This window comes from Balaenoptera ricei, chromosome 3 (genome assembly GCF_028023285.1).
Source record: "Balaenoptera ricei isolate mBalRic1 chromosome 3, mBalRic1.hap2, whole genome shotgun sequence".
In the NCBI taxonomy this organism is placed as follows: domain Eukaryota; kingdom Metazoa; phylum Chordata; class Mammalia; order Artiodactyla; family Balaenopteridae; genus Balaenoptera; species Balaenoptera ricei.
The window spans coordinates 55792629-55805240 of record NC_082641.1 but is presented as its reverse complement, the minus strand read 5'-3'; the positions used below and the strand labels follow the sequence as shown (position 1 = coordinate 55805240).

The following is a 12612-nucleotide window of genomic DNA, read 5'->3' as shown; positions in this document are numbered from 1 at the left end:
TCATGTTAAAAAGCAGGGCAATTGGGACTTCCCTGGTGGCACAGTGGTTAAGAATCTTCCTGCCTGCCAGTGCAGGGGACATGGGTTCGAGCCCTGGTCTGGGAAGATCCCACATGCCGCGGAGCAACTAAGCCCATGCGCCACAACTACTGAGCCTGTGCTCTAGAGCCTGCGAGCCACAACTACTGAGCCCTCGCGCCACAACTACCAAAGCTTGCACGCCTAGAGCCCGTGCTCTGCAACAAGAGAAGCCACCGCAAGGAGAAGCCCACGCGCAGCAACAAAGACCCAATGCAGCCAAAAATAAATTAAAAAAAAAAAAAAAAAAAAAAAAAGCAGGGCAATTGTTCTATATGGAAAAACAAATGAAACTTGGAGCTCTGGATTGGAAAAATGTTTGTAAGACATTTTTGGAATGATTGTGGAAATTTGATTATGTACTGTATATTACATATGGAGTTGTTAACTTTCTTAGTGTGATAAAAAGATTGTGGGGACTTCCGTGGTGGTCCAGTGGTTAAGACTTCGCCTTCCAATGCAGGGGGTGCAGGTTCGATCCCTGGTCGGGGAGCTAAGATCCGACATGCCTCGTGGCCAAAAAAACCAAAACGTAAAACAGAAGCAATATTGTAACAAATTCAATAAAGACTTTAAAAATGGTCCAAATCAAAATTAAGGGTCTAATTCTTAGGACATAGATTTATGATGGAAGTATTTTAAGGGGACATTATATTGACACCTGAAATTTACTTTCAAGTGGCTCTCAAAAATAGGAATTTATGTGCACAAGTGCACACACGTGTGTATATGACCGCCATACATTTTTTTTTCTCTGTAGCCTTAATATTTGCCTACGTAAATCACTAAAATTTTGTTTCCTATTAGGAAATAAAATCCATGGAATATTTACATAAGTCAATCAAGTACTTATCCACATAGAAAAGTTTCAAAAGGCTTTTTACAGACCTTATTTCCAATGAAATAAAAAATCACCAACATATAGATGTCTGACAAAAAAAATAAACTACTGGGACTTCCCTGGTGGCGCAGTGGTTAAGAATCCGCCTGCCAATGCAGGGGACACGGGTTCGATCCCTGGTCCGGGAAGATCCCACATGCCGTGGAGGAACTGAGCCCGAGTGCCACAACTACTGAGCCCACGTGCCGCAACTACTGAAGCCCGTGCACCTAGAGCCTGTGCTCTGCAATGAGAAGCCCCCGCTGTCCACAACTAGAGAAAGTCTGTGCACAGCAACGAAGACCCAACGCAGCAAAAATAAATAAACTACTTAGAAAATAAGCAGTAAAATAATCTCCAGATCAAAAAGGATCACAAAAGAAATAACCAGATATTGACGAAAGAGGACTTTAGAAACCAGCTATCACAGAGGAAAATGTATATACAAAGGCTCTTATTACTAAAAATATATTAAGTATTTAACCTAAATTAGAAAATAACCAGGGCTTCCCTGGTGGCGCAGTGGTTGAGAATCTGCCTGCCAATGCAGGGGACACGGGTTCGAGCCCTGGTCTGGGAAGATCCCACATGCCACGGAGCAACTGGGCCCGTGAGCCACAATTACTGAGCCTGCGCGTCTGGAGCCTGTGCTCCGCGACAAGAGAGGCCGCGATGGTGAGAGACCCGCGCACCGCGATGAAGAGTGGTCCCCACTTGCCACAACTAGAGAAAGCCCTCGCACAGAAACGAAGACTCAACACAGTCATAAATAAATAAATTCTTTAAAAAAAAAAAAGAAAATAACCAAAAGAAAAACAGATGGTGAGAATTAACATAAAAGCTAAAACTACCAAATAAAGGTAGTAGAAATGATACCTTTTTATCATTGTTTCAAAACACCAGTAAAAGACCCCCTAGACAAGCCTGATTAGAAAACACAAGTATTCAACATCAGGAATGAGAAGATATAAGTATAATACAAAAGAGATTGAATAATATCATATACCTCTACAGCTATAATTTAGAAAATCCAGAATGGATGATTTTCTAAGGTGGTGGTGGTGGGGAATTCCTAAAAAACACCAAAAAAACATGGAAAGCTACCATTATAAGCAGCAATAGGCCAGGTGACTTTACAGATTAATTTAGCTAGTTTTCAATAAATGAATAGATTTTAAATTTCTCTTCCTGCTGAGTTTTTAATAGTCAAGGCTGGGGAATTTTATTTACTCTTTCAGCTTATGATATCATTGGGGTTTTTCTGGTTTTTTTTTTTAAAGGCTAACAGCTAAAAATACTGAAGAGATGTCCAATCCAGGAATAAGATGGGGATCTACCGATTATCAATGTTATTTTGGAGATTCTAAAACAATAACCTAAAAATCATATAGTTGAAAAAATAAAATTTGGGGATTTAAGGCCTAGAAAAGCACGAAAATCAAGCAAGAACATCGATGTCAACTGGGTAACAAAAATACAACTAGCAATTAAAAAACAGAAGTGGGAAATAGGGCCTATTCACAATAGTGACAAAAAAAGCATAAAGCCAGCAATAAACTTGACAAGAAAAATAAAGCAATTACATAATTAAATTCTAACATTGCAATGAAAGGCATGCAACAAGTCTTTGATGGAGAAAAATGTTTCTGGATGGGAAGACAATGTCAGTCCATCCAGAGTTAGTACATAATGTTCTATATATACATATATAATATACAGGCAAAATCTCAAAGAAGCTTTTCAGTAACTGGACATAATTTTATGGTTCATGTGTTTGAAATTGCCCCCACATATTTGGGAAGCAGTGGTAGCCTCATCATACCAGATAAACTTAATGTAAAACTATATTAATCACAGGAAAAAACAAGTAGATCAGGGAACAATAAAAACTGATGTTTCAATTGTACAAGGAAGATTTTAAATATAATAGTACTGGCTGGCACAAATGGGCATCCATCTGGAAGTTAAGAATCCTATCTCGGGCTTCCCTGGTGGCGCAGTGGTTGAGAATCTGCCTGCCAATGCAGGGGACACGGGTTAGAGCCCTGGTCTGGGAAGATCACATATGCCGCGGAGCAACTGGGCCCGCGAGCCACAACTACTGAGCCTGCGCTCCGCAACAAGAGAGGCCGCGATAGTGAGAGGCCCGCGCACTGCGATGAAGAGTGGCCCCCGCTTGCCGCAACTAGAGAAAGCCCTTGCACAGAAACGAAGACCCAACACAGCCAAAAATAAATATAAAAATAAATAAATAAATTTAAAAAATAAAAGAAATAAAAGGCTTCCAATTGGAAAGGAAGAAACCAAATGATCTCTTTAAAAAAAAAAAAAAAAAAAAAAAGAATCCTGTCTCATACCACATACAAAAAGTTTACTGAGGGCTTGTAGACCTAAACAGGAAAAATTTAGAAATTTGAGAGATGGTAATGGTTTGGGGATGGAGTTGACCTTAACACCAAAAATCCAAAAGCAACCACAGAAAAAATAGTTTTGATAATATAAAAATTTAAAGTGTCTGCATGGCAAAAGATACAGCATAAACAGATTTAGGGCAAACGACAAAACTGGGAAAGCCTTACAAATTGATAAATAAGCGGACTACAAAAATTGATTCAACCACTCATGAGAAGTATAAATTAAGACAGCAAACAAAATAGGATATTTTTTGCCAAACTCACAGAAATTAAAGAGAATGATTACCTTCAGTTCTGGCAAGGATGCAGAGAAAACCAGAACTTTTGTACATTTATTGCTGATGACATTGAGAAAGTCAGCTGGCTGTACCTGCCAGAACTTAGAACACACTCTTTGGAGAACCCAGTGTACATAAAGAAAGGCATGGGATATAATGACATTTAAACAGCATTGTCTGTAGGAGCAAAGACAAAAAGCAATCTGAACATAAACAGGGGAATGGTTAATCACATTATAGTATATCCATACTATGGACTGTAATGCCCAAATACAGGTAAGGCTTGTCCATGTTGAAAGAATTGCTAAGTATATAGGATAATCTCATTTTTTTAATACCCCCCCCATAACAATTTACATGCAGGTCTATATTCATAGAAGGCATGAATGGATACATCCCAAACTCCATCCTTCGGGTAGGTGGGATTGAGGCGTAGGAGATTAAGAGGGGATGGGTAAATAAACGTTTTTAGATACTTTCTTATTTGTTTTGAGGATTGTTTTATTTTCTTAACCAATAAAGAAAAAGCAAACTAGGTTTTGAATATAAATTAAAATTCTTATTTTTCCAAGTGAAAAAGGTGATACTAGTTTAAATTGTTAATTTAAGAAAGTGGTACGAGTAGATTACTTAGAATTATAGCAGCAACCACCAGAGGAAATAGAAATTGGGGGAACTGGGAATGAGGTGGTACTTTTCCTTACATAGAACTAGGCAGTCAATTCTCTTAAGATGACTGGGCTTACATACAGTATGACATAAAGTAAGTAAGGATTGTAAATGCCTTCAAGAGCTTAGTAATTTATCTGAAGTAAACCAGGTACATAAAACAAAAACCAATTGTGTATATTAATTGGGTCCCCAGGTAACTGAAAGCAGTTTTTTTACTATTTCCCCACTGTACCTTTAAAACAACTTTTATCCGCAAGTGGGAAGTAGCCACATTCAAATGAGTTAAGGTTTAAGTAAAAAGGACTACAACTTTATTAAAAGTAAATAAATGTAACATATAATATGTACAGATGGCACATGGTGCCAATTTTATTTGCAGATTTTATAGTATTCCAAAGTTCACAAGTTACACCTTTGCCACAGCCTTGGCTAAATCTTGAACTAGTGCAGAATTCAGCTGTGCTAGAGTGCTGATCTTAGCATGCTTAGACGTAGCATACTTGTTCTTGATAGTCTGGAAGAGAAAAGCATAGTAATTAATGAAGGAAAAGAGGAAAACATCATAAGAACCAACGATACACATATACACTTAAAAATCAACTCCTTAAAAGAAAGCTATGAATTTACAGGCATAAAATCTTAATGACTGAAAAAAAAAAAAAAAAAATCTTAATGAGTGGACTTCCCTGCTGGCGCAGTGGTTAGGAGTCCGCCTGCCAATGCAGGGGACAAGGGTTTGAGCCCTGGTCCGAGAAGATCCCACATGCCGCGGAGCAACTAAGCCCGTGCGCCATAACTACTGAGCCTGAGCTCTAGACCCCGAGAGCCACAACTACTGAGCCTGAGTGCCACAACTACTGAAGCCCGTGAACCTAAAGCCTGTGTTCCATGACAAAAGAAGCCACCTCAATAAGAAGCCCGCGCACCGCAATGAAGAGAAAGCCCAAGCTCAGCAACGAAGACCCAACGCAGCTAAAAATAAATAAATAAATAAATATATATATATATATATATATATATATATATATATATATATATAAAACACAAAATCTTAATGATTTTTCACTTTTCCCAACATCCTACAGTACCATTGACTCACCATATGCTTTGTAAGCCCACGATTCACCATGATTATATTCTTAGCCAGGTGTTGCATAACAAGAAGAAGGGATTCTTCAGTGTATGACAGGTAATGCTGTAGAGTTGGTGTCTAAGACAACAAAAGTTAATGTTGAAAATGCTCATCGCCAATGATTTTCATAAAATTTCTAGATGTTATTCAAAACTAGGGTAGGGAAGTAGATACTGTATGACTGATTATAATCAAACTTTAAGACAAGCTTAAGACCCCTTCTTCCCCAAATACCCTTCTTTCATGGCTTCTAGGATCCTGTGCTCCAACCTAATTACACTTTTGTAATTGCTGACTTGCCCACCCCAAAGCTAGACTCCAAGTTCTTTGGAGCTGACTTTCTCATTCATAATTCTATTTCTAGGGTCTAGAGTACCACACGGCATATAGGAGAAATACTTGTTGAATCAACGAATACGAATGAACTTCTAGTATGTCATTTGGCCTGCTTGAGCTTCTCCATCTGTAAGGAGTAGCAGCTGCTCTGCCTTTCTCAAAGGGGTATAGATAGATGAGATTAGGCAATGAAATGGAAGCATTCTATGGAGATATCACAAACAAGATATTTTAAATCATTCCCTCAGTAGATGCCATATTTAAGAACCATTTGAACTGTCCTTTAATGACAGCAGTTCTGTATGCAGTAAATATTATAATTTAAAAGCTCAGGGTAACCTCAATTTGTGGGACAGTGCTTACCCATTCACCATTATCAAGAATTTTCAGTGCTAAGCAAAAAGCTCCCACTGCAATCTGAGAAGGAGGAAAGTGCACCATATCGTAGTCCAACATAGTTAGTTCCATCAGATATTTGGCCAAAGTATGTAGCTCAACATCAACCTGGAATAAAACCCACAGGTTCTGTCAGAGAATTCTGCATTGGCAGTAACTGGTATGCCCATAACTAACTACAGATATTTGCCTACAAACTCTCAAATGCAATTGCCCATGAAAGGCTTTAATAATAATATTAACATACAGACTGATTGGAAATAAATACCATCTTTATCCCTTCCTCACGTAGTTAGGTATAAATACAAGGCACTTGAATTAGATCTCATTGGCCAGCAGTAGTCCCTAATGTACCATACCATAGGTTTCAAGAAATCTGTACCTCTCCAATCTTAGATGCTCTCCGAAGGAAATGCAGGGGTAGAGGGCGACCCAGACTGAAATTTAAAGCTCTTAGAATCTTCATTTCCATCTGCCTGATTTGGTACTTAGTGTAGGTGTTGTCAGTCACAAAGGCAAAGTCACCAATTTCTGGAGGGTACATTTCCTCATATTTGCTTGCAATAAACATGGCAGTGACACCAACCAGCTGCAGCATCTTCTTGGGCACACAATTATCCTGCAATGGGAATTTCAACTGGATCAATAAATAATAGGTATTTGAAAAAGGAGGCACAGAATTGTGAAGGAGTGGTGGGAAAGACACACACTCTCACAACGGAATCTCAATTAATGACAGACACCCCATGCCTCAAGACAGATTTTAGCTGAAAAAGTCTGTTTCTTATGACTCAGCTAGGACCCTGGAAGGGAGAACCCTCAGTTGGTGAATTATGCTCACCTGCATGAACCGATCAATAATGGAAACAGTCATGTACATGGTCTCCTGGAGTAACCTGAATTTCATTTGAACCTGCACTAGCCAGTCAATTAGGATGGCTCTCATGTTTCCAGTGACTTCACGACCCAGTAGGTATTTTGGTCTGACTGCTTGCTCTTCCTGCAAAAGAAACGCTGATTATCCTAAGAAGCAAGACTCCACATGACATTTCCGACCAGAAATAGTCACCTCAAAATAGCTCTGGAACATTTAGAATCTCTAATGGTTCTTAACTCAGTTATTCATTTGGTCACTGCAAACAGCTCTATCACTGAGAAACAAAGAAAGCAAACATTAAACAGGACAGTGTGACAGGTTTTCATATTGGCAAATCTTACTATGTCCAATTCACCATCACTACTACTGGCCCACACCCTTTCCCCACTTCTTCCCAAATAAGGATACCATACTATCTATCACCTCAGATCTTTTCACTTAAGACTCTAAACCCACAACCTGAGCTTTATGAAGTAGAAAAAGTAGCAGCAGCTCCCAGATCAGCTGGAACCAATATGCTACCACTCCTACTCCAGGGTTTAAACCCCCAAAACACCATAGATAACAAAAGTCAACCATCAAAATCCAGCACACACATCTGCTAAACCCACTCCTCCAAAGTTAGAACACAAACTTTAAAGACAAGGGAGAAAAGAAATCCACAGCAGAAGGCTGGTCCTGGCAAGGAAGTCTTCTTACAGGACAATCCTGTAGAAAATGGAGATGCCCAAAAGAACCAGGCAAGAGCCTGAAGATGTTAATGATGCCACTAGAACACAATGCATTATAAACAAGCAGCTGGGTAAATTTGGTAACTGTATAGCTTATGTTGTTAACATACAGAATGCTTCCTTGTCTGGGGGGGAAAAGGGCAAAGGACACTAATAGAAAGTTTCAGAAATGGGATGAAATGGAAGAAAACCAAAACCTTTAGTTTTTGAGTATACTCCTCTGGGACACAAAGAACAATTTCCCTGATATCACATGCTCATAAGCAACATTGACCCAAAATGCCTTTTTTTGGCTATAGTTCTTCAGCATCTTCTCCATTACCATGTACCTCCTGCCTGTTACGCTCCTTAAACCCAGAATTTAGGACTCACTCACTCCTAACTGTGATGGGTACAACATACCTTTCAATCTGTGGACTTTCCTTTAGGAAAAGCCATGGTAGTATCCACTCTCACTTTGAATTTTCCCTGTTCAAAATGGCAAATAGAGACTTCATTGGGAATTTCCTGGCGGTCCAGTGGTTAGGACTTCCACTGCCAGGCCCGGGGTTCAATCCCTGGTCAGGGAAATAAGATCCCACAAGCCATGCATGCAACCCCCCCCCCCAAAAAAAAGATTTCATTGGCTTACTTTGGGCCTTTTTATTTTTGGTATTCCACGAAGAATTTCAAAGTGGAACCTACTGTTACGAAATGCTGCTCATATCTTGCTTAAATAGTTGTGAACTGTTAATGGAAAATCTCTTTAATAAAGCTAGATGCAGTTTAGAAAAAACAGGTTTAATATTACTGACCTCAAGTTGTCTCAGATAAGCATAGATATCTTTTACATATTCACTACAAAGGTTTGGATCTGCTCCATCTTCTGCATCCACATCATTCACTGCAAGAATTACATCAGAGAAAGCCTGGCACAGATATTCTTCTGCAGGGGCACAGCCAGATGTTTCCATGGGGCTTGGAGAGGGAGTATCAACCTTGAAACAGAATAGACTTTTTGAAATAATAGCAAAGAGGAGCATACAATCTGGAAATGAAGGTCAGATTATTGGTACCAATTCAAGAGACTATCTGCTGAATAGACATACAATTCATTTACCTTTTCAAATTTATTCAATTTGTCTTCAGGAAGTGAATAATATGAAAGGTGAAATGCCAACTTAGACTGAATCAATTTAGAGTCAGTAGAATGCTAACAGGTAAAACAGAGAGGAAGCAAGTTCACATCTAGACTTTCCTCCAAAGGAAACTGATAAGTAACGCATTTGCTTAGCAATGTCATGTAAAGTTAATCCAAGTGAATGACAAGTTAGTCTTTAGTAACATGGCCTGCTTCCCACTGCACAGGAGAGCACAAGTTCTGTCCCGACTACTAAGGATTTTATTTATTTATTTTTGGCTGTGTTGGGTCCTTGTTGCTGCACGCGGGCTTTCTCTAGTTGCGGCGAGTGGGGTCTCCTCTTCATTGAGGTGCGCAGGCTTCTCATTCCGGTGGCTTCTCTTGTTGCGGAGCATGGGCTCTAGGCACACGGGTTTCAGTAGTGTGGCACGCAGGTTCAATAGTTGTGGCTCGCGGGCTCTAGAGTGCAGGCTCAGTAGTTGTGGCACACAGGCCTAGTCACTCTGTGGCATGTGGGATCTTCCCGGGCCAGGGCTCGAACCCGTGTCCCCTGCATTGGCAGGCGGATTCTTAACCACTGCACCACCAGGGAAGCCCCCAAACTACTAAAGATTAACTGACTTTGTTATCACGAACCATTTTCTTCAAGCTCCAGTTACCCCGTTGTCCAAACATTTATTGAGCACTTTCTTAAGTCAAGCTCTATGCTAGGCACTGGCTTTATGGTGTCCTCAAGGGGCTTTGAATTTAGAAGAAATAAGTAAATGAAGTAAAGAGATTGATTCTAGAAACAAATCCTAGAGGTGTGGGAAGTTAGGGTAGGGTTGGGAAAGTTAGGGAAAGCTTTAGGTGTTGATGATTGAGCTGTTTTGAAGGATGAGAAGGTTATCAGTTAAAAGAAAGACGGTGGGAAAGTGAAGGCAAGAATCAGTGTGGGACTTTGACAGAAAGCTCAGGTCTTTCGGTATGGCCATTTAAAGACTGCACATGCTACAGGTTTCTGTGGTATGTCCAGAAGGACAATACTAAAGCCATAGCCTCACATCCCCTTCCCTTACATATGGAGAGCTAGGCTGAATGACTTTAACCGATCATTTTCCCAACCAGCTTTAATGAAGTTTTAAAAATTAGAACTTAAGAATGCAGTTCATTGCTGGTCAGGGAACTAGATCCCACATGCATGCTGCAACTAAGAGTTCGCATGCCACAACTAAGGAGCCCAAGTGCCGCAACTAAGGAGCCAGCAAGCCACAACTAAGACCTGGCACAACCAAATAAATAAATATTGAAGAAAAAAAAAAGAATGCAGTTCATTGCAGTTTCAGGAAAGCAGCCTCTTTAGATGGTGTATTTTTTCTTCAAAAGAGTAGATACATTTACATACCTGATATTTAATAAAATGTTGTTGGTTTTTGAGGCTAAGTGTTAACTCATCTTCTTACCTTCTCTGAAGAGCTCCATTTTCTGCTTTACATCCTTATATAAATTCCAATGTTACAGACTTATTATTAATTATTTGGTGGCCACATTATGGAGTAAAAAAAAAAAAAGGACTCAAGAGAACAATCTGTGTTTCAGTCAATAAATTTTGGCCAGAGATGGCTTGTACCCAAAGACAGCAAAATCTTTAGTCCAGGCAGCTACTACTCAGTATGGTAAACAAAGGAGGGGTAGTATAACAAAGCAATTAAAAGCATAGATTCTGAAGCCAGATAGCCTGGGTTTGAATCCAATTATGTGCCACTGATGAGATATGACTCTAGAAAAGATACTTAATACTTCTTTATGCCATTATCTAAAAGTAGAGGTAATAATACCAGCGCACTAAGAGAGGGTAAGATTATGTGAGCTAATCCATGTAAAGTGCTTAGCAGAGCCTACCTCCTGCTAAGCACTCTATAAATATTTTTCCTATTTAGTCAAATGCTATGCCATGCATTAGTAAAATGAAGGGAAAAGAAACAATCAACAGGCTCTAAAATATTACAGTTAAGTTTACCAAAATAGGCTCAGGGGGAAGTTTCTCTTCTTTAACAGGCTCGGTCTCCGGCTCTGGCTCTGGCTCCAGATCCAGCTCCGGCTGGGACTCCGGCTCTGGCACAGGAGCTTTTTCCAGAGGTTTTGGTAGTTTTTTAGCAATAACTTTTCCAGCAGCTAAAGTTTTTGCTTCCTGTGGATGAAAAGGAGAGAATGGAATGTTTCTCCATCACGGGTCACAGTTGGAAGGCAGACTCTTACAGAGTAGTTGAATCAGGAAGACAGTTACCTTTTTCAGGGGCAATTTGGCCTGTGGCTGTTCACTGACTTTGTTACCGATGTCTCCAAGAGCTGTTCTTGGCCTCAGCCCGGGCTTAGAGGCTGCAACAGCGGCCACAGGCACGCGCTTTGCGCCTGCCATACTGACCTTCGCCTTATTTTCAGCATTAATTTTCGTGTTCTGTAAAAAGCAAGACCACTTTGAGAGCTGGCTCAGCCAAGTTAGAGTAAATCAAGGGTTAAAGCGGGGGCAAAACAGAGGCTCTCAGGAGGAATGCCGACTGTAAATGGGTTCCCAGGGGAAACCTGCGTTCCAGGGTCTACGCTAAAGCTGTAACAAGCCAGAATCCTCCCAGAACCTCTTCTTTCACCTATTGAGGGATTGCCTGCTCAATCCCCGCCCGACCTAAAATACCATAAATTTACATTTGAAAGGAAATCGAAAAAGCCTTCAATTGCAGGCACCTTTCCGGTGGGGAGAGGGTTATGCAGTTGGTGGGAGCTCGCTCAGGGGTCCTCCGTCACCTTTTACAAAAGGTTTCGCGTCTACCCTCCATCTGTCCCCTCCCCCCGCCACTTTATCCAAGCCCCATCCACTTCTTTCTCACCTTCCTCTCTCCGTCTGTCCGCACCCCAAACTCTCCCACCATTTTAGGGGCCCAGCGACCGCCATTCTCCTCCCAAATCTGTCCCGGTCCACTCCTGCCAGGGGAACTCCAGCAGGCGAAGATAGGGAGAGGAGACGCAGCGAGCCAGGAGAGCCGCGTTTGTTCACCGTCCCTAGCAGCTCACCCTGGTGATCCGGAGCGCCATGGCTTCCTCTGCACCAGGCAGCAGCTCAGTGGGGAGAAGCAGAGCACGGGAGCCCCAGACCAGCCGGGGACCTTGAACCCACCGCAGGCCAGCAGCCGTTCCTCCGCAGCACGCCGGGAGGAATCGGGCCCCGCTTGAGGTTTAAACCCCGCACCGCTCCCTCCCTATTGGCTTGTTTGTGGCACTCGCTCGCTTCCCATTGGCGGCGGCCGGTTCCTCCTAGAATGCGTTTCCAGGGCGATCCCGCGAAGAAGTTCGGGCGGGGGTGGGGCCAAATAGTCACGTGTTCTGGCTCGGCGCCTGCGCCCTCGAGCAGCTACTGTTGCCACCTGGAGAGGCGTGATCACCGCCCACCTGGAAAAGCGAACCTGTGCGCCGTCATAGTTAGCAGCGGGGCCTTGGAAAAGAGAGTGGAGCCGCTGGTTTGACGTGAGAGGAAGTTATGGCTTTAGTCCTACTTATTGTTAAACACACTTTCCTCTTCTGCAGTGGCATGTAGCAGGAAAGGCTTTTGTATATACATTCTTTCATTTGATCATTCTGGCAGCACTCTGGGTTGGAGAAACTGAAGCTCAGAGAGGCTTTGGGTGACTTTCTCAGGATCACAAATTAGTAACAGGGGACTAAAC

The 12612-nt window shown here is 41.5% G+C and overlaps 1 protein-coding gene across 1 annotated transcript; it reads right to left on the bottom strand.

Moving 5' to 3' along the window:
* Positions 1–4667: 4667 nt before the first annotated feature.
* CCNB1 (cyclin B1) lies at positions 4668–12055 on the bottom strand. The gene is made up of 9 exons (XM_059919329.1): positions 11963–12055; positions 11181–11351; positions 10914–11084; positions 8589–8771; positions 7028–7186; positions 6569–6805; positions 6154–6294; positions 5422–5532; positions 4668–4836 (listed from the first exon to the last, which is right to left on the bottom strand). The coding sequence occupies exons 1-9, from the start codon at positions 11981–11983 to the stop codon at positions 4729–4731; spliced, it is 1302 nt and encodes a 433-aa protein (XP_059775312.1). The 5' UTR covers positions 11984–12055; the 3' UTR covers positions 4668–4728.
* Positions 12056–12612: the final 557 nt, after the last annotated feature.